The 19,591-nt window shown below is 40.2% G+C and overlaps 1 protein-coding gene across 2 annotated transcripts; it reads left to right on the top strand.

Moving 5' to 3' along the window:
- Window positions 1-1,170: 1,170 nt before the first annotated feature.
- Window positions 1,171-19,122, top strand: SKA1 (spindle and kinetochore associated complex subunit 1). Of its 2 annotated transcripts, XM_025365391.1 has the most exons (7): window positions 1,171-1,384; window positions 1,962-2,060; window positions 6,291-6,415; window positions 8,292-8,389; window positions 11,068-11,205; window positions 17,635-17,804; window positions 18,577-19,122. In XM_025365391.1, the coding sequence occupies exons 2-7, from the start codon at window positions 1,973-1,975 to the stop codon at window positions 18,723-18,725; spliced, it is 768 nt and encodes a 255-aa protein (XP_025221176.1). In that variant the 5' UTR covers window positions 1,171-1,384; window positions 1,962-1,972; the 3' UTR covers window positions 18,726-19,122. The 2 variants fall into 2 exon arrangements, with proteins under 2 accessions (XP_025221176.1, XP_025221177.1); XM_025365392.1 differs by lacking the exon at window positions 11,068-11,205 and having other exon boundaries at window positions 1,187-1,339; window positions 18,577-18,990.
- The last annotated feature ends 469 nt before the right edge of the window (window positions 19,123-19,591 follow it).

The raw sequence follows: 19,591 nt of genomic DNA, 5'->3' as shown, positions 1-19,591 counted from the left end.
GCGGTGCCACCACTCCAGCCCTGGGTGCTTTTCCCTCTTTTTCAACGGCGAGAATTAAACTTTTGTTTTTCTTATTTTAAATTTATATTTGCTCTTATGTGGCAGGCCAGGTCTCACTAACAGCTGGACAGGCCTCCGTAACCACTGTTTCAGCACTAGTTAAGTTAAATATTAAAAGCTGAAAGAGCCAGTGTCTTTATACAAAGGCCGGAATGTAACAAAAGCCCACCAAGAGTTTTGCCCAGGCCTTTCCTGGGCCTTGAAGCATGACAACATAAAGAAGGAATTCTTAACAGGACCTGTTCAAGATTAAACAAGTTTTTATTGGGGGTCTGAAGAAACTCCCCAGACTCCAACAAACAAGTTTATTGGGGGTCTGAAGGAACTGCCCAAACCTTCATGATTTAGTAGAAGACAAGATAAGGGTAATCATCCCTGGCATCTGCACCCATCTAGATTAAGTAAACTTACTGGGGCTCCAGAGGAAGATCTTTAGGACTGATCTTAGTTATAGATTAAAAGAAGTGAACCATTTACATCTTTACACACATGCACACTTACATGTAGACAGATAGTTTAGAAGGTATATAAGCTCTGGAAAACTTTGTAATTTTGAGTTGATCTGGCGATATTTTCCAGGCCTTTTCCCTGTACCCGGTTACCAAAATAAACTCTCTTCTTTCCCAGTTCATCATGAGAATAAGCAACCCCACCCCTGGTTTGGTACGGGAACACTTACAGAGGCTGTAAGACCCAGAAGACAGGGTCACTGTTTCTTCTACACAAACTTGGCTGCTCCTTTGAATTTTCTGGGGTGTTTTTATAAATACTAAGGCTTGTGCCTCATTTTCCCAGTGTCTGATATCACCGACTTGGGGTGTGCTCTAGGCACTGCGACTTGTAATAGCTGCCCCTGGCGACTCTAAGGTGCAGCAAATGTGGAAGACCACGTCTTGGCGACGCCAGGTCCCTGGCTGGACGGCTGCCAATACTGCGCAGCCCACTGAAATCTCCCCAGACTGGTTAGCGCCGGAGGTGTACCTCCGGGGTATCCTTTCTTCCGGAAACTCCGCCTTCGCCCTCGCCCCGCCTTTTCCCAGCTCGGCCACGCCTCCTTCCCCGCCCAGCCGTGGCCCCGGAAGACGCAAACCTGCAACAGCCGCTGAGCCTGCGTTTCGGAAGCGTGGATGTGCGCCTGCGCTGCGCCAGGGCCGGGCGGGCGGTTTGAATTTTGCTCCCGGAGTCGCAGTCTCATCATCCCGGGCTTCCAGCCGAGACTGCGGTATTCGCGGCTGGAGACCCAGCGGCGAGTAGCCTTTTGCTGCCGGACCGACTCGAGGTTGGAGTCTGTGTGTTGGGGACCCTGCCTTCGGAAGCGCCCGAGGCACTGCTTGGCGGCTGGGGGCCGCGGGCCGCGCCGGGCGTGGGGGAGGACGGGGCTGGACGCTGGGGTGGATGCTGTAGACTCGCTCCTTCTCTCTCACCCGTGGAGTGGGTGGGAAACTGGTCCTTTCCCATTTCTCTGCCTCCTTACCTATCCCAAACTGTAAAGCCCCAACCCCTCACAGCGCAGGAAAAATGATTACCTGGGCCCATTTCTTTGACCGTGTAGGAGATTTTAAAAAACTGTGTCCGTATTTTGCGTGTTTAAAGAAAATACCAGTGTTGTCTTTATATATAAATAGTGCGTCTGTCCTCCTGAACCCTTAAGGAAAGGACTCAGGCTTATCCCCTTTACCCTGGTTTGGGATCCATCGATGGCCGAAGGCTCTAAGACAAGTCAGTACTGTACCGTGGTTAGAAACTGAATGTTGTAGAATTGAAAGAAATTGCTCTTGAATATTTGTGCTTAACCTTCAAAGACTTGTGATTTACTTGATGTTGACCATTCTTGGATTTCGAAAGTGAACAGAAATTTGTGTGGGTTTTCGTTACGAATATGTTTATATTTTTTTCTTCAGAGGCTTAAAGGATGGCCTCCTCAGATCTGGAACAATTATGCTCGCATGTTAATGAAAAGATTGGCAATATTAAGAAAACCTTGTCATTAAGAAACTGTGGTAAGTAAAACAGATTCCACTGACTTCGTATGTACAAAATGCATTTTGATTATTCCACTCTGAATGACATCTTTGCTTGGTTGAGTGACTGCATCTTAGGTAATTTTAGATTTTGAATAACGATTTTTTAAACAGTCCAATGTCAGTTTTAGTATTGCGGAGGATACTAAAAATGTTAGGTATGTGGAACAATGAACTGAATATTCATTAGAATTATTTACTTATGTTTTTCTGAGGCACATAGGCCAATGGTAAGATTTGAAGGTTATGTGGCATCCATGGTTCTACAGCTAAATGGAGATACAGTCATGCATTGCTTAGTGATGGAGATGTGTTCTGAAAAAGTGTTACATGATTTTGTCGTTGTGCAAACATCACATCATAGAATGTACGTAAATGTACACAAACCTAGCTGGTACAGCCTACTACATGTCTAGGCTATATAGCCTATTGCTCCTGGGCAGCACACCTGTATAGCAAGTGACTGTACTGAATACCTTAGGCAAGTGTAACACAATGGTGAGTATTTGTGTATCGAAACATAGAAAAGATACAGTAAAAGATTAACAGTGGAACACCTGTATAGGCCACTTACCATGAATGGAGCTTGCAGAACTGGAAGTTGCTGTGGGTGTGACAGTGAGTGAATGTGAAGGCCTAGGACATCAGTGTATACTACTGTAGACTTTATAAGTACTATACACTTAGGCTGTACTACATTTATATAAAAAAATCTTCAATAATACATTAACCTTAGCTTACTATAACTTTTTTACTTAATAAACTTTTTAGTTCGGCTTAGCTTTTTAATTCTTTTCTAATAACAGCTTAAAACAAATACATCGTACAGGTGTACAAAAATAGTTTTATATCTTTATTAGGTTTTTTTTACTTTTTTTAAACTTTTTAAACTTTGTCAAAAATGAATACACACACACACATTCGCCTAGGCCTATGCAGGGTCAGGATCATCAACATCTGTCTTCCACATTCACATCTTGTTCCACTAGAAGGTCGTCAGGGGCAGTACCATGGATGGAGCAGTCATCTCCTGTGGTAACAATGCCTTCTGGAATATCTCCTGAGGGACCTGCCTAAGGCTATTTTACAGTTAACTTTTTTTTTTTTTTTAATAAGTAGAAGGAGTACACTCTAAAAAATACCAAGTATTGTATAGTAAATAACATAAAGTAGTAACCATTTATTGTCAATTATTATGTACTATACATAATTATATGTGCTGTACTTGTATAATACTGGCATTATAGTTTGTTTACACCAGCATCACCACAAACATGTGAATAATGCATTGCACCATGAGGTTATGATGGCTTCGATGTCACAAGGCAATAGGAATGTTTCAGCTCCATTATAATCTTACGGGGCCACTGCCATATTTGTGGTCCATTGTTGACTGAATCACTGTTGTGTGGCACATCACTGTATTAAAAGGCAAGTAAAAAAAAAAAAACTGATGTAGAGATCCATAGAAGTAAAAGTAGTCCATAACCCATCTTAGAGCCTGCTTTGGAGGAAGCTTATTACTCTATATCACTGGGAAATAACTAATTGAAAATGAAATAAATTATTTAAGCATCCATGAAGTTGGAGATTATAAGTATCTTTGAAAATATTTTGATGTGCTGAAATTGGATGATGCAATGAAAGTTCATAGAAACAGATGATCCTTGTCAAATCTAAAATGTTGTTTAAAGAATTATATACACCCTAACCTTATCTGGGAGAGTAAAGGTTTATTGGCAGACAGAATTCCATGTGCTGAGAAGGTTGTGTTGAACTTGTCTTGTAGTTTGTATTATGGATTGGTAGTTTGAAAACTTCCTCAAATATGAAATTATAATGTTAGATAGGCCCTTTCGAATTATACCTCCCCTTCCAGGGACCTTGATATTCTCAGTCCTATATTGATAACTACTAAAGGAGCCTCATACGTTTTATAGTTTATGGTTCACATACTCTGGAAAGTTAAAGCTAAAGGGACTGTGGGTTCATCTTAAGGAGCCCCCTTCACACCTGAGGAAATTGAGACTCTCAGAAGTCAGATGGCTAGCCCAGGTCCCTCAGCTCGTGAGTACAGTTGGGTGACAGTTTCTGTTTCTTGATTCCCATGTTAGTACTCTTTCTATTTGTTGCCATTTTGATTGAAGTAAGTTGTAAAAGACTTTTAGATGTTTAATAATTTGTCTTGTTTACTTTTACTTTCTGAGGTTATGATTACTCTTGGATAAACAAATATAATTTGGAGATCTATAAAACTATCAAGCCTTGAATTCAAATGACCCACCAAAGCATGAGGCCTGGCCGAAGCAGTCAGACCCATTTAGATTCCTACACAGTTGTCAACTGTCATTTTGTATGGGGGGAGAATAATTTGTGTGCCTCCATGGCCTATAAAATAAAGCCTGGTCATTGTTTGCTACTTTGGCTTCTGTAACTGACCAGATCAGTACATGAAAAGCAGTGGCCAGACACATGCCTGTAATGCCAGCACTTTGGGAGGCCGAGGCAGGCGGGTCGCTTGAACTTAGGAGTTTGAGACCAGCGTGGTAACATAATAAGACCCTGTCTCTACACAAAATAAAAAATTAGCCAGGCGTGGTGGCGCTTACCTGTAGTCCCAGCTATTCAGGAGGCTGACGCAGGAGGAGTGCTTGAGTCTGGTAGGTTGAGGCTACAGTGAGCCGTGATGGTGCCACTGAACTACAGCCTGGGTGACAGAGCAAGAAGACCCTGTCTCAAAAAAAAAAAAAAAAAAAAAAAAGTGGTAAACAACACCCTAAAATTTAGGTGACTAAAAGTTGAGATACCAGTGTATGGGGAAGAAATACTGTATTCAACTAATTCTACTGAAATTATTTTCAGTAGAGACATCAGTACTCTCATTTACTTGTTTTAGTTGTTATGAGCTGAGTGTCAAATGCAAGTAGCATTGCTCTATTAGATAGGATGATATACTCCTCATGATGATGATGAATGGCAGTTAGCATTTACTGAGTTTTAGGTTTTAGACAGGGCTAAGCCCACCTTATGTGTACTTTCACCTATCTTCGCAGTAATGAGGTAGGTACTTGGTGTCTCTGACTTCAGGTCTTCTACCTGGTTCACTCTACTGCCTCCATAATCTACAGATACTGCCAAAGTCTGCTTTTACTTATGTGTATGTCATTGTTGTGATTGCTGGAAATGCAGATGGGAAACTTCAATTATGAAGGTAGTTTTTCTTTTGTGCTTTTAATCTGCCCTTAAATTTTTTTAAAAACTACTTCTTTTATTTCTAGGGAGGAAGGGACTCTGATTTTCTCATCCATCTCAAATCTCTGAAAGTTGCTAGAGAGAGGTGCTAGGAGGTGGGATTGGGACTATGAGAATATACTACTTTATGAACGTCTTACATTTGTTTTTGCCGGGTACCCAGAGTTATCACCAGCTTGTGACTTTTTATGTTACTTTGTTTGCTTAGGGGTGGTTTTGCATAGTGTGAATAGTGTTAATATGAATTCCAAATCCATATTACTAATTCTGAAAGAGAATTTCACCTCAACCTCACTCCTACCCCTTCCACACACACACCGAAGGGCCTGTCTAAAACATAAGCTTATTTCTGTGGTGAGTGATTACAACTTTCACTGAAAATCTATTCATGAAGAAGGGTCCTAGCCTCATTTGAGATTCTCACTTCCAACACCCTGTATTTTAAAGCCCCCAAACCTTGGATCTTATCCCTATTAAAATCAAATATATTCTGATGCTGAGATTGACAACCTCCTGTCCAGCATTGCTCCACACTCCTCAGATTATGGCTGCTGCAGCCTCAGCTCACACATATTGCCTGGTGTGAGGGGGAACCACAGTTCCCCCTTCATATTGGAACCCTTGGAGATTTGCCTTTTTCTCATGAAAGCTTAGCTGTGGACGTAGAAGGATGCTTGTTTTACCTAACATTTCTACGTGTTTTAATAAGTGGAGGAATTTGCCAGAAACAAAAGATGCAGGGGAGACATTGTCCTTGCCTCTCCTCTCCGTCTCTTCCATACTACTTAGAAATGAGGTCTTAAGATTATCCATGGAGTCAGTTTCTAGGGACTAACGCAATAGTCCTTTTTCCACCCCTCTCTAAGGTACAGCTATCTGTTCCAAGAGTTTGCATGAGTACTTGCAGCTACTGCTTTTCTATACACTTTGTTTTCTATTTTATTTTTTTTATCACAGGCCAGGAACCTACCTTGAAGGCAGTATTAAATAAAATAGGAGATGAGATCATTGTAGTAAATGAACTTCTAAATAAATTGGAATTGGAAATTCAGTATCAAGAACAAACCAACAATTCACTCAAGGTAATGTTTCTCTAATGAGGAAGCAGTAAAAAGGCAATACATACAAACTCCCTAATCAAGTAATTCTTAAGGATGCTTTGTTTATAATATTTTTGTTTTATGAATTAATGGTACAGTATGCCATTTATGTTTTATTTTCCTAGTATAATGGAATTCGGAGCTCCACAGCTACTTCTTTCTGCTGATGACCAGTGGAATTGAACTTTACTAGAAAGGAGAGTTTGCTGATAATTCTTGGTAGCTTTAATTTAAACAATGATGTTCTAATAGAGTGGTATGTAAAGAACACCTGCTTTGGGTGAGGAGATATGGATTCTTACCTTGGTGGTCCTCAGTATTCTCTGCCACCCTGAGAAAGCTATTTTACTTCTTGGGGTTTCAGGATCCTTATTTGAAAAAATAATGGATCATATTGAACTGTTTCTTAGCTCCCTTACATGTCTACATTTCTGTATTTTTATAAAAGGTAATATAAGGGTTCTCAGGTAAAGAAAAACTTGAGCCTCATTCACAGGCACATTTTGTTCTAAATAAGCCTTCAAATTGACTTCAGCTAATAAAAGTGCTTGTGCACTTCCTGATGGGGAAATAGTCTGTACCATAATTATCTCACGTTGTTAGAGCTGGGGAATTGCTCAGTGGGATTGAACAAGGGACCTCCCCGACTGCATTCAGCCTATAATCCTTAAGGTCTGTAAAGATTTTTCAGCTATAGGAATGGGCATGATTATGCCTATCACTCTGTTAGTCAAAATGGAATTGGTATCCATGAATGTCATTCACCTTTTAAAGGAAAAGACATTATATAAATTCAAAACAGAAACCAATACTGGTATTTCAGTTCTAACCTGCTCAAGAATATCCGGGGTTAGGTGTGGGCCTAGAGAATGCTCGACTCAGAACTGAAGGCTATTTGGAATTTCTGTTCACATTGTGATTGGGAGCCATATGGCGGGAATCCAAAGGCACAGAATATTTTCCTTATTAAAATTTGTATGAGTTCATAGCCTGAAGTTCTAGTAAACGTTAGAGAGCAAAAAAAACCCCAGCTATCAAGTAGAAATTTTCATTAAGCTGGGATGTAGGTAGCCCACAGTGGAAGTCATCCTAAAGCAGCATCTTGTGCTTGCCAGCTGGGTATATTACCATGCTGTGATAATACAGTTGCTGTTACACAGGTAACACTGAGGAGCATTTGCTAAGCCAACAAAAGCAATTGATGATAATGAAAAACATAAGTTCTTTATATATTTCTTAGTTATCTCCCAAGATTAAAGTATTTGAGAAAGACTTAGCATTAGTCCTGCTTTGTAATTGCAATGTGATTATAGTGATTGTTCTCTGAAAAAAATCCAGTAGAGAAAAATATTACCACCATCCAAAAACAGCTCTAGAAACCAATTTTTTATTGCTGGATTCATTGCTTTTTCACTTCATTCTGCATTATTGGTACTCTTAGTCACTGTGATTTTTTTTTTTATTTTTATTTTTGAGACGGAATCTCACTCTGTCACCCAGGCTGGAGTGCAGTGGCGCAATCTTGGCTCACTGCAACCTCTGCCTCCCAGCTTCAAGCAATTCTCCCGCCTCAGCCTCCTGAGTAGCTGGGACTACAGGCACGTGCCACCACGCCTGGCTAATTTTTTATATTTTTAGTAGAGATGGGGTTTCATTGTGTTAGCCAGGATGGTCTTGATCTCCTGACCTCATGATCCACCCGCCTCAGCGTCCCCAAGTGCTGGAATTACAGGCGTGAGCCACTGCGACTGGCCACAGTCACTGTGATTATGGTTCACCATTTTCCCTGCTCTTTAGAATATCTTAAAACACACATGGGGAGGGCAGAGACTTATTTGTGAGCATTTTTAAATTTTAGGAACTCTGTGAATCTCTTGAGGAAGATTACAAAGATGTAGAACATCTTAAAGAAAACATTCCTTCCCATTTGCCTCAAGTAACAGTAGCCCAGAGCTGGTAAGTGTATTTATAATTATTCTTGCTATCTGGATTTATAAACCCATGAAAACAAATACTTCAAAGCCTTTTGCTCTTCATGTACTTGCAGTTTTGTCAGCAATGATCTAGTTTTTTGTCACCTATACTAAAAACAGTATTTCCTACTATGTTCACCAGTTTTCTTATCTTGCTGTCTCTGAGGAAAATCTAACACCTCTTTCCCAGTTTGCCAAGGGCCAGTCTCTCTAGCCTCTCTTTTTCCACTCATTTCTTTTCCTTCGAGCAGTTTGTCAACCTCAGCTTCCTTGACATTTTAGGCAGGTTAATTTTTTGTTATGAGAATAGACATTGAGCAGTGTTCTTGATCTCTGCCCACTAGATTCTGGTAGCATTCCTCCTATCCCACCCATTCATGACAATGAAAAAGGTCTCCAGACATTGCCAAATGCCTCTGAGGGCAAAATCTTCCTCGACCCTTGAGAACCACTGCCTTTGGGTAAAAAAAGCGTAAGGAAGTTACCATTTTAAAAATAGCCAAAGAGGCTGGGCACAGTGGCTCACGCCTGTAATCCTAGCATTTTGGGAAGCCGAGGCAGGCAGATTGCTTGAGCCCAAGAGTTTGAGACTAGCCTGGGCAACATGGCGAAACCCCGTCTCTGCTAAAAATACAAAAAATTAGCCAGACACAGTGGCACACCCCTGTAGTCCCAGCTACTCAGGGAGCTGAGGCAGGAGGATTGCTTGAGCCTGGCAGGTCAAGGCTGCGGTGAGCCAGGATGGTGCCACTATACTCCAGTCTGGGCAACAGAGTAAGATCCTGCCTCAAAATAAATACATAAATAAATAAAAGCCAAATGAACAATAAGCTTAGCTCTTTTTTCCCCTCAAATGTCTATCCTCTCTCTCTCTCCGCACTTACAAGGTGTGTCTATGGCGGTTTTTTCCCCGAGGCCTTAACACCTGGCTTTTGGCTGTCATTGCCACCACACCTAGGGTGGTTGAAGGTCACAAAGAGGTAAAAAATCCGGTGTCAGCCCTGGTTCTACTTCTAAGATTTCATTTTGCATACCGCCTTTCTGTTTTTGAAATTGTTTTCTGCACTGCCACTATGTTTTCTTAGTTGTCAGCCCACATCTCTAACTTGGCTGCCTCCTTTTTCTCTCCCCTCTTTTAGATTATAGATCTTTCCTACCTGCTTTACTCATTCTTGCCTAACTCCACTGTTAATGCTCTCAAATGTCCAGCTCTAGCCTTGATAGGACATCTAGTTCCCGTGATTCAGTGGCCTGCTTTGTATCTCGAAGACCTGGCTCTCTTGTTACCCACATATCCTCCCATCACCTCGGCGAGGAATTGGCATCTTTATCCTGTCTCGCTCTTTCTCACATTACCTGTCATTGTACATCCAGCAAGAATTTGATCAGGGGAATAGGAGGAATTTTCTTCTAAGCTCACTATGGCCTAGCTTCAACTCTCAGGGATAGGTCAGAGCAGAACCTTTCTGTAGGTCAAAATGGTTATTTTCAGCTGATAAACACAGCAGGGCATAAAGGGAGCACTCAGGTGCTTCCTCAACACATGGTCAAGACAAACAAGTACAGGTATGATTCATCCAGTCTCACAGTGGAATCTCATATGTTAGGATTCACAGCAGGATTATGGTGCATTGGGCATCTTTATCTTGACAGCGTGCAGCATGGCCGAGTCACACCACCTCAGTAAGGCTAGTTGCCATCTGTGTCTGGCATTCGACTGTCATCTTGGGCTCTCACTTCCTGCCTTTCTGGGGATTCCCTTGGCTTGGTCCTGTGGCCATCCTCCCACTCATAATTCCAGGGCTTTGCTTAACTTCTAAGCTTTATATTATATTACATTTCTTGTTACCTTTTTATTACACAAATAATACATGTTGCTAGAAAGTGTTTGTTGTCAGAAAATAAAACTCATCTGTAATTCTACCATTCAGATAAGGTAGGGTATAGCTTTCCAGATGTTATGTAACTACACATATATAACAGGCATTTCTTCTACCTGTTATGATGTGTAGTTATAGCAGCCCCTACTGTTTCTTATATCTGGTGTCGTCTTTCCTGTGTCTTGACTTACTGCTGGCCACATCCCTGGCAGTTAAGGAACCTAGGAGCTATAGTGTGTTTCTAGACTTTGTTTGCCAGTGGGGCAGGAGATATATTAGTAGGCTTCTCACTCGCTCTAAAAATTGGGCAGATTGAATCCGGGGTGACCCATGATCATGCTGGCAACTAAAATGACTCTGCAATCCACAGGGACTGACATGAGCAACCATCAGGATAAATTAGAATAAACAGAAGTCTAAGGTAACTGACGTTTCCAGATTCAGAGTTAGGGATGTCAGGAAGGGGTTAAGAGAAGCCATGAAGCCACAAAGCTGTTAACTTACTGACTTTGAGGAGCCAGTGGGAGAACTAACAAAGATATCGTATTACATGTAAATAAATATAGCTATATTACTGAAGATTTGGGAGCTTAATTTTTCAACATTTCCTTCACTGTTTAGATTTTAATGAACAATAGACATAGGAATACAAAAAAATGTTGACAATGAGATTATAACAGGATGAGTTATGTATTTATTATTATTTTCAGTTGGGAAAACTTTGCAGTATGCTGCTTATTTCTGACAATTGCCTGTATGTATGTACATCTCTGTTCTGTAGTGTTAAGGGATCAGATCTTGATCCTGAAGAACCAATCAAAGTTGAGGAACCTGAACCCATAAAGAAGCCTCCCAAAGAACAAAGAAGTATTAAGGAAATGCCATTTATAACTTGTGATGAGTTCAATGGTGTTCCTTCGTAAGTATTTAAGATAAATAATGTTCAACCGCTTAATTATCAACATAGATGATTGTTTAAATCATAAAGCTTAATTATATTAATTGTAATATGCTATGTTCAAATATTGATCTTTTTAAAACGTTTCACATTATACTGTGAAAATGCAGTAAATTTTTTGAAGATTTTTGTTGTAAAACCCCTTCATAGAGAGATCTAGAGATGGATCAATTCTTTGCTTAAGTCCTCTCGGACCTTTCTGTGTTACAGATTTACCAATTATATTATAGAAGTAGACTCAGTTTTGTGGTAATTTTAAGGAAATTGAATGAGTTGTGTAGACTTGAGAATGAGAATGGAGTATGTTGTGTTTGGTTTCCATTTGTGCATTGCACCCCACACTTGTTTGAGCCTGTGCTATATTCCAGGCCTTGGGTCACTCTGAATAGAAGAATGAATAAGACAAAATGCTTCCCCCAGAGGGAGGTCTCCCTTGCCTCTTACATGTGGCAATAATGGGGAACCAATTATGAAAATCCACGTTTTTAAACTCATAATTCCAGGGCTTTGCTTAACCTCTAAGCTTTATATTATGTCACATTTCTTGTTACCTTTTTATTATACGAATAATACATGTTGCTAGGAAGTGTTTGTTGTCAAAAAGTAAAACTCATCTGTAATTCTACCATTCAGATAAGGTAGGGTATAGCTTTCCAGATTTTATTTAACTATACATGTATAACAGGTATTTCTTATACTTGTTATTATAGCAATGCAGTTATACTGTAAATGCAACTTACTATCCTTTTATTGTGATAATTTTTCTATCTTAATAGTCATATAATATATAGCTATCCAATAACTTATTGAAGCATTTCCTCATTACGTATTTGGGTTGACTTTATTGTTATAAATAAGGGTACAATGAAATATCTTTTAGACAAGGCTGTTTTGCAATTTTTTTATTTCCTTGGGATAGAGTCTTAGGAGGCAAAGATCATGATTATTTTGCTTTCTAGAGAGTTATTCATACCAGTTTGTTTTGGTTGTTGTTTTATTTAATAAAGTGTATTTCTGCCGGGTGCGGTGGCTCAAGCCTGTAATCCCAGCACTTTGGGAGGCTGAGGCGGGCGGATCACGAAGTCAGGAGACCGAGACCATCCTGGCTAACACGGTGAAACCCCATCTCTACTAAAAAAATACCAAAAAAAAAGAAATTAGCCAGGCGTGGTGGCAGTCGCCTGTAGTCCCAGCTACTCCGAAGGCTGAGGCGGGAGAATGGCGTGAACCTGGGAAGCGAAGCTTGTGGTGAGCCGAGATCTCGCCACTGGGGGCGACAGAGCGAGACTCTGTCTCAAAAAAAAAAAAAAAAAAAAAAGTAGTGTATTTCTTAGAACCTTTGTTAGGTTTACAGAAAAATTGAGCAGATAGTAGTGTTCTCACACCGCTTCTTCCCTGCACACAGTTTTCCTCAGTAACAGAGCATTGGTATGACATATCTGTTACAGTTGTCAAACCAATATCGATACATTACTATTAACTAACATCCTTAGTTTATGTTAGGATTTATTCTGTGTTGTACATTTTGACAAAAGCATGATATCATGTGTCTACCATTACTGTATCATACAGAAGAATTTCACTATCCTAAAACATTTCACTGTACTAAAAGTGCCTTGTATCCCACCTCTTTCCATCTCCCACTGAACCCCAGAATGTTATATGGTTAGAGTCATACAGTATGTAGCGTTCTCTGACTGGCTTCTTTTACTTAGAAATAAGGATTTATGATCCCTTGTATCTTTTTGTGGTTTGATAGCTCATTTCTTTTTAACACTAAATAGTACTCCATTGTATGGATGTACTGGTTTCTTTATTCATTCACCTATTGAAGCAATCTTAGTTCCTTCCAGTTTGGTGCAATTATGAATAAAGCTCCTAAAAACATTCATGTGCAGGTTTTGTGTGGACATAAGTTTTCAACTCATTTGGGTAAATACTTAGGAGTGTAATTGCTGGATCGTGTGAGAGTATGTTCAGTTTTGTAAAAACCTGACAATGGCTATACCATTTTGCATTCCCATCAGCAATGACAGAACATTCCTCTTGCTCCACATCCTATTTATCATTTGGTATTGCCAGTGTTCTGGATTTTAGCCACTCTGATAGGTGTGTAGTGGTATCTAATTTATTTTACTTTACAATTCCCTAGTGACATTTGACATTGAGCATCTTTTCAGCAAGTATTACAGTCCCCTGCTCTACCAGCTGAGCTATCGAAGGGAATGCTGAGCGTCTTTTCATATTGATATACTTATTTTCCATTTGCATATCTTCTTTGATGAGATATCTGTTCAGGTCTTGAGCCCGTTTTGAGGGTTGTTTTCTTCTCATTGAATTTTAAGAATTCTTTGCATATCTTCCTCTCCTCTGGTATTCCCATTACCTGTATGTTATACTTTTTTGTGATTGCCTCACAGTTCTTGGGTTTTCTGTTCTTTTTTGTATTTCTCTTTGCATTTTAGTTTGGGAAGTATCTATTGACGTTCTCTATTGATGTATCTTCAAGTTCACTGATTCTTTCTTTAGCTGAGTCTAGTCTGCTGATGGAGCCCATCAAGGGCATTCTTCATTTCTGTTAGAGTTATTTATTTCTAGCATTTCCTTTTGATTCTTCTGTAGAGTTTCTATCTCTGCTTTCTTTCTTTGTCTGTCTATTCTTGCATTTTATCCTTTTTCCATTGGAGTCCTTAGCATATTAAACATAGTTATTTGAATTAGTGGTTTGATACTTACAAAATCTCTGTCATTTCTCAGTCTGCTTCTGATGCTTGTGATGCACTCAGCCTGTATTTTTTCTTATGCCTAGTAATTTTTGTTGAAAGCTGGACAAGATGTATCTGCATAATAGGAACTGAAGTAAATAGGCTTTTAGTGTGAGATTTTATGTTGATATGTCTAGGAGCTGGGCTATGTTTAATAGTTGCTATGGTTGTAAATGTCAGATGCTTCAATTTCTTCTAGTTCCCATTTCTTTTGTTTGTTTGTTTGTTTGTTTGTTTGTTTGTTTTGAGATGGAGTCTCGCTCTCTCACCCAGGCTGGAGTGCACTAGCGCGATCTCGGCCCACTGCAAGCTCCGCCTCCTGGGTTCATGCCCTTCTCCTGCCTCAGCCTCCAGAGTAGCTGGGACTACAGGCGCCCTCCGCCACCATGCTGGGCTAATTTTTTGTATTTTTAGTAGAGACGGGGTTTCACTGTGTTAGCCAGGATGGTCTCGATCTCCTGACCTTGTGATCCGCCTGCCTTGGCCTCCCAAAGTGCTGTAATTACAGGCGTGAGCTACTGCACCCGGCCCTAGTTCCCATTTCTTTTGTCTCCTCTGTCGTCTTTGGGTTTCCTTAGAAATTTTTTCTTAATAGATTCTGTGTCTTGTAGCTTGCTCAGTGTTAGTTCACTAATGCATTCCTGTAACCTTGTTGTAGTGGTGGTAAGGTGTTGGAGAGGAGAAGCATTCTATAATCTTATGATTAAATCTCAGGGTTTTTAGGGGTTCTGCATCTCTGGCCTGTGACCTTCTAAAGTGTTTCTTAGCTAGACAGGGCTGAAATTGTCTAATTACCCTTCCCCTAGGTCAGATAAGGTTCTAGTCAAGTAGTTTTCCTTGAGGGCAGGTCTTTGTTTTGAATAACAGAACTGCTCTACTTTTACCTGCCCTATTTCAAAATAATTACTTTTTCCCTCCTCTTGCTGATGCTCAGGAGAATTTTTCTCTGATCCTCATTTTGAAAACCTGGGTGGAAGGCAGGGGTGGTTCCTGGAAGTAAACTCGTGAAAGTATGGGGGTTTCCTAAACTGGATCACCAGGAGTTTTTAACTCTCAAGCTAGTTCAAACTGAGCCTTAGCAGTTTGTCAGTTACTATTTGAATGTTCCTGCAGTTACTCACTCCAGTGGCTTCTATTCCTAGGAAGCTGTGATTCTCTGTATTTGCTTGTCTCTCCTGTTTTGGAGGCAGTGTTTGGCCCTGTGACCTCGATTCTCTGAGAAGAGTTACCAGCTTTCAGTTTGCTCTTGTTGTGAGGACGGCAGTGACAGTTTCCAAGCTCTTGACACGTCAGAGTGCTGCATACCAGTTTTTACTCCTGTTGGTAGTATGTGAGAATGCCCAACCTAATCTCACACCTGCTAGTGTTACCTACTACTTAAAAATTGCTACCAGTTAGCCACTTGAAAAATACCTGGCTCTTTCACAAGTCCCAGAGTAGTGAGGACGTTGACATTGCTCTTTAGTCTTTTTTTTTTTTGGCCGGGGTTGGGGGCGGGGGTCATTTTGTCATTTCCTTTGACTTTGTTTTGTTTTGTTTACTACTTCTTTTGTTTTTGAGACAGTCTCACTCTGTCCCCCAGGCTGGAGTGCAGTGGCATGATCTCGGCTCACTGCAACCTCTGCCTCCTGGGCTCAAGCAATTCTCATGGTTCAGTCTCCCACGTAGCTGGGACCACAGGTGTGTGCCACCACACCCAGCTAATTTTTCTATTTTTAGTAGAGATGGGGTTTCACCATGTTGGTCAGGCTGGTCTCAAACTCGTGATCTCAAGTGATCCACCTGCCTTGGCCTCCCAAAGTGCTGAGATTACAGGTGTGAGCCACCACACTGGTGGTCATTTCCTTTACTGACAGCTTTATTTTCATGAAAACTGTTTGATGCTCTGATGCTATTCAGCTTTGGTCTTTGTGTTGTTGCTCATTGGCTGAGCTAATGTGAAGAGCAGATGACTGTGAGGGACAGTGAAGTAAAGGATTTTTGGAAAATGCTTCCATGGAGAGCTATTGGAAGGAAATTAGAATGGTCATGGTGGAGTATTCATTTTTCAACCTGGGGTTATTTAATCAATGAGAATGAAGATAGAAGATTAGGGTAAAAAATCATGTTTTCCAAGCATAGAGTTTTTATTTACTTTAAAACAAATGGTGCTGAGAGTAGAGTTAAAGTGGAAAACATTGGCAGAGATTAGGGATGACTATTGAGCAAATCAAGGTGGTAGTTGAGAGGATTTGAAGGAATTTATAAGTGCATTGTGGAGAGCTGAGGTATTAGAGTTTGTAGAAACTGGTTAGAAAAAACAGGACAGCAAAAATGAATTTAGAAAAGAGAGGAATAATGAAAATGAGTGCTTTTTGGAAATACGAACATTTTCTTTTTTCTTTTTTCTTTTTTTGAGACAGAGTCTCGGTCTGTCGCCCAGGCTGTAGTGCAGTGGCCGGATCTCAGCTCACTGCAAGCTCCACCTCCCGGGTTCACGCCATTCTCCTGCCTCAGCCTCCCGAGTAGCTGGGACTACAGGCGCCCGCCACCTCGCCCGGCTAGTTTTTTGTATTTTTTTTAGTAGAGACGGGGTTTCACCGTGTTAGTCAGGATAGTTTTTGTATTTTTAGTAGAGACAGGGTTTTACCGTGTTAGCCAGGATGATCTCGATACCCTGACCCTGTGATCCGCCCGCCTTGGCCTCCCAAAGTGCTGGGATTACAGGCGTGAGCCACCGTGCCCGGCCTAACATTTTCTTTTAAATAAACTTTTATATCATTTTATCAAGGAAGTTTTGACTAGAAAGCTGCTACTTTGAATAGAAGTGAAGGACAGAGCTTAACTTACTGAACTTACCATTTGTTGAAGAGACAAATTGAAGCAGATCATCAAATTTTGTTTTTGGTGTGTTCAAAACATTCAAAATTGTGAGTCTCCTATTTTTATATTCTAAGACTCCATGGTGACTGGGAGGACGGACAGGAGGGAGGTTAAAGAGTAGAATTCAGAGTGAAATAGACAGTGCTCTAAGGGCATTTGAACTAGGGCATAAAAAACATCATGGCTACTCTTTGGTTCTTCTCTGCCTGGGCAGCTTCCAGTCACTCACTCCTGTACATTGCCTACCCTATTAATTCCTCTTTGTCTTAATTTTCATTGTCATCCTTGTTGTGGTCTTCTTTGTTGCCCTTCATCTTCCCTTCCTCCTCCTCCTTTTTTTCTCTTTCTTTCTCTGAACAAGTAATGGTTTTTACATAGCACCAGAGTGCTATGAGTTGTATAATTTATTAATATTTAAATTTTTCCTTTGTCACATTTAAAAATTAATGTTTAAATAAACTTATATGTTGCAGTTAATCAGTCAATTTGAATCAGAATTTGAGAGCTTATTTAAAGTTATCATATCAGTTCTCCATAGGTAAACAGTAGAGGTTAATAGTTAGAGAAGGTAAGCACCAGTGTGTTGTCACCTCTATTTAATTATTCAGCTGTCTGGTTTATTTGGAAGTTGATATAAAATTGTTCTTATAAAGGGTACTATAGTTTTACTATCGTACAAAGTCACCATACTTACGTTTTTCAAGGAAAGTAATTTTGTATGATGATTCTTTAAAACAATAATTAACCATATACCTTTTTACAGGTACATGAAATCCCGCTTAACCTATGGTCAAATTAATGATGTTATTAAAGAAATGAACAAGGCAGTAATTAGTAAATATAAAATCCTACATCAGCCAAAAAAGTCTATGAATTCTGTGGCCAGAAATCTCTATCACAGATTTATTGATGAAGAAACGAAGGATACCAAAGGTAAAATGGCAGCATATATATGTGTACATGTGAACTGTTCTGAGTATAACTAAATCATGGGAAATTAATTCCCAACCAGGAGCAGTTATCCTACCAGGGGACATTTTACCATGTCTGGAGACGTTTTTGGTTGTTGGAGCTGGGTGCTCCTGGCGTCTAGTAGATAGAGGCCAGGGATGCTGCTGTAACAGCCGGCAGTGCACAGGATAGCACCCACAAAATGAATTATCGGGCTCACCGTGTCTGTAGTACTGAGCCTGAGAAACACTGCTAGATAGAGTCTATTGTGGAACTATGCCCAATGTTTTCAGAAATTGAATAGCAATGATAACAGCTAGTCCTGTTGATATAGCTACTTTCTGTACGGCAGAGAGTGTGCCAAGAGCTTCAATCCTTACAACACCCATGTCACTTACTATTATTACTCCCAATTTGCAGACTAGGCAAAGAGAGCTTAACTTACTTGTCCAAGGCCATCCAGTTAAGTGATAGCACTGTTACGGGTTTTATTCTGGTAACCACTACATCATATTGCTTCTTGAAAAGTGAATTGTTCAAGCGATACCAACAGATAGCTAGTGACCTAATAAATATCATGCATGCGACTTCTATTGATAGAATAATTATTATTTTAGCAAGAATACTAGTTACTGGTTTTATTGGATACTAACAGTAAAAATGATTAATACCATTCATATTCACAATTTAATGTATTAAAGACTCTTTTGCAAGTTGGCCTTATAAAAATTAGCACTAATATCTTTATTTTTAGGTCGTTATTTTATAGTGGAAGCTGACATAAAGGAGTTCACGACTTTGAAAGTTGACAAGAAGTTTCACGTGTTACTGAATATTTTACGACACTGCCGGAGGCTATCAGAGGTCCGAGGGGGAGGACTTACTCGTTATGTTATAACCTGAGTTCCTTGTGAACTTTTGAACGGACCAATAGGGTATAGAGGCTATTTCTATTATTTTCTTATATGTAATTTTTTTAACTTTTAGTCTTTTTTCCTTTTTTTTCTTTGAGACAGGATCTTGCTTTGTCACGCAGGCTAGAGTGCAGTGGCGCAAACATGGCTTACTGCAGCCTCAACCTCCCAGGCTCAAGTGATCCTCCCACCTCAGCCCCCTGAATAGCTGGGACTACAAGTGTGCACCACTATGCCTGTCTAATGTATTTTTTGTAGAGATGGGGTTTCACCATGTTGCCTAGGCTGCTCTTGAACTCCTGAGCTCAAACAATCCACCTCCTCTACCTCCCAAAGTGCTGGGGTTACAGGCGTGAGCCACTACACCTGACCTATTCTTGTTTCTTACAAAAATAAAACTTTTTTGGATAAAGCTTATATATTTTCAAGATTTACCTCCTTTCACCAAATATTTAACTACCTGCTGAATAAGCCTCTGTACTAGGCACATAATAGAACTAAAAAATGCTCATGTCTAGTTTTTGTGTTGAGTGGACAATGCTGCAGACCCCAAAAAGATTGGGTACAGATTGGTGTGTGCCTGCTGTAGTCCCAGCTACTCAGGAGAATTGCTTGAACCCAGGAGGCGGAGGTTGCAGTGAGCCGAAATCGCGCCACTGCACTCCAGCCTGGGCAACAGAGCGAGACTCCGTCTCAAAAAAAAAAAAAAAGAAAAAGAAAAAGAAAAAAAAGATTGAGTACAGATGTGATATTGGAAGAAAAAGATCAAGATGATGAGGTTAGGATACCCAGGCCCTTTGTACTTAAAGATCACTAGTGTCTAAATTCCATCGATGGTGTTTCAGTCTATAGGTA

The sequence above is a fragment of the Theropithecus gelada genome, chromosome 18 (genome assembly GCF_003255815.1).
Source record: "Theropithecus gelada isolate Dixy chromosome 18, Tgel_1.0, whole genome shotgun sequence".
Taxonomy (NCBI): domain Eukaryota; kingdom Metazoa; phylum Chordata; class Mammalia; order Primates; family Cercopithecidae; genus Theropithecus; species Theropithecus gelada.
The sequence above is the reverse complement of the archived record's forward strand: the minus strand, read 5'-3'. Positions and strand labels throughout refer to the sequence as shown.

Excerpts from the sequence above, each read along its gene's own strand:
- SKA1 (XM_025365391.1), top strand. The coding sequence starts at position 1,973 with ATGGCCTCCTCAGATCTGGAACAATTATGCTCGCATGTTAATGAAAAG. Across the intron at positions 2,061-6,290 it reads CTTGTCATTAAGAAACTGTG|GCCAGGAACCTACCTTGAAG; the intron begins GTAAGTAAAACA and ends TTTTTATCACAG. Across the intron at positions 8,390-11,067 it reads GTAACAGTAGCCCAGAGCTG|TGTTAAGGGATCAGATCTTG; the intron begins GTAAGTGTATTT and ends TCTGTTCTGTAG.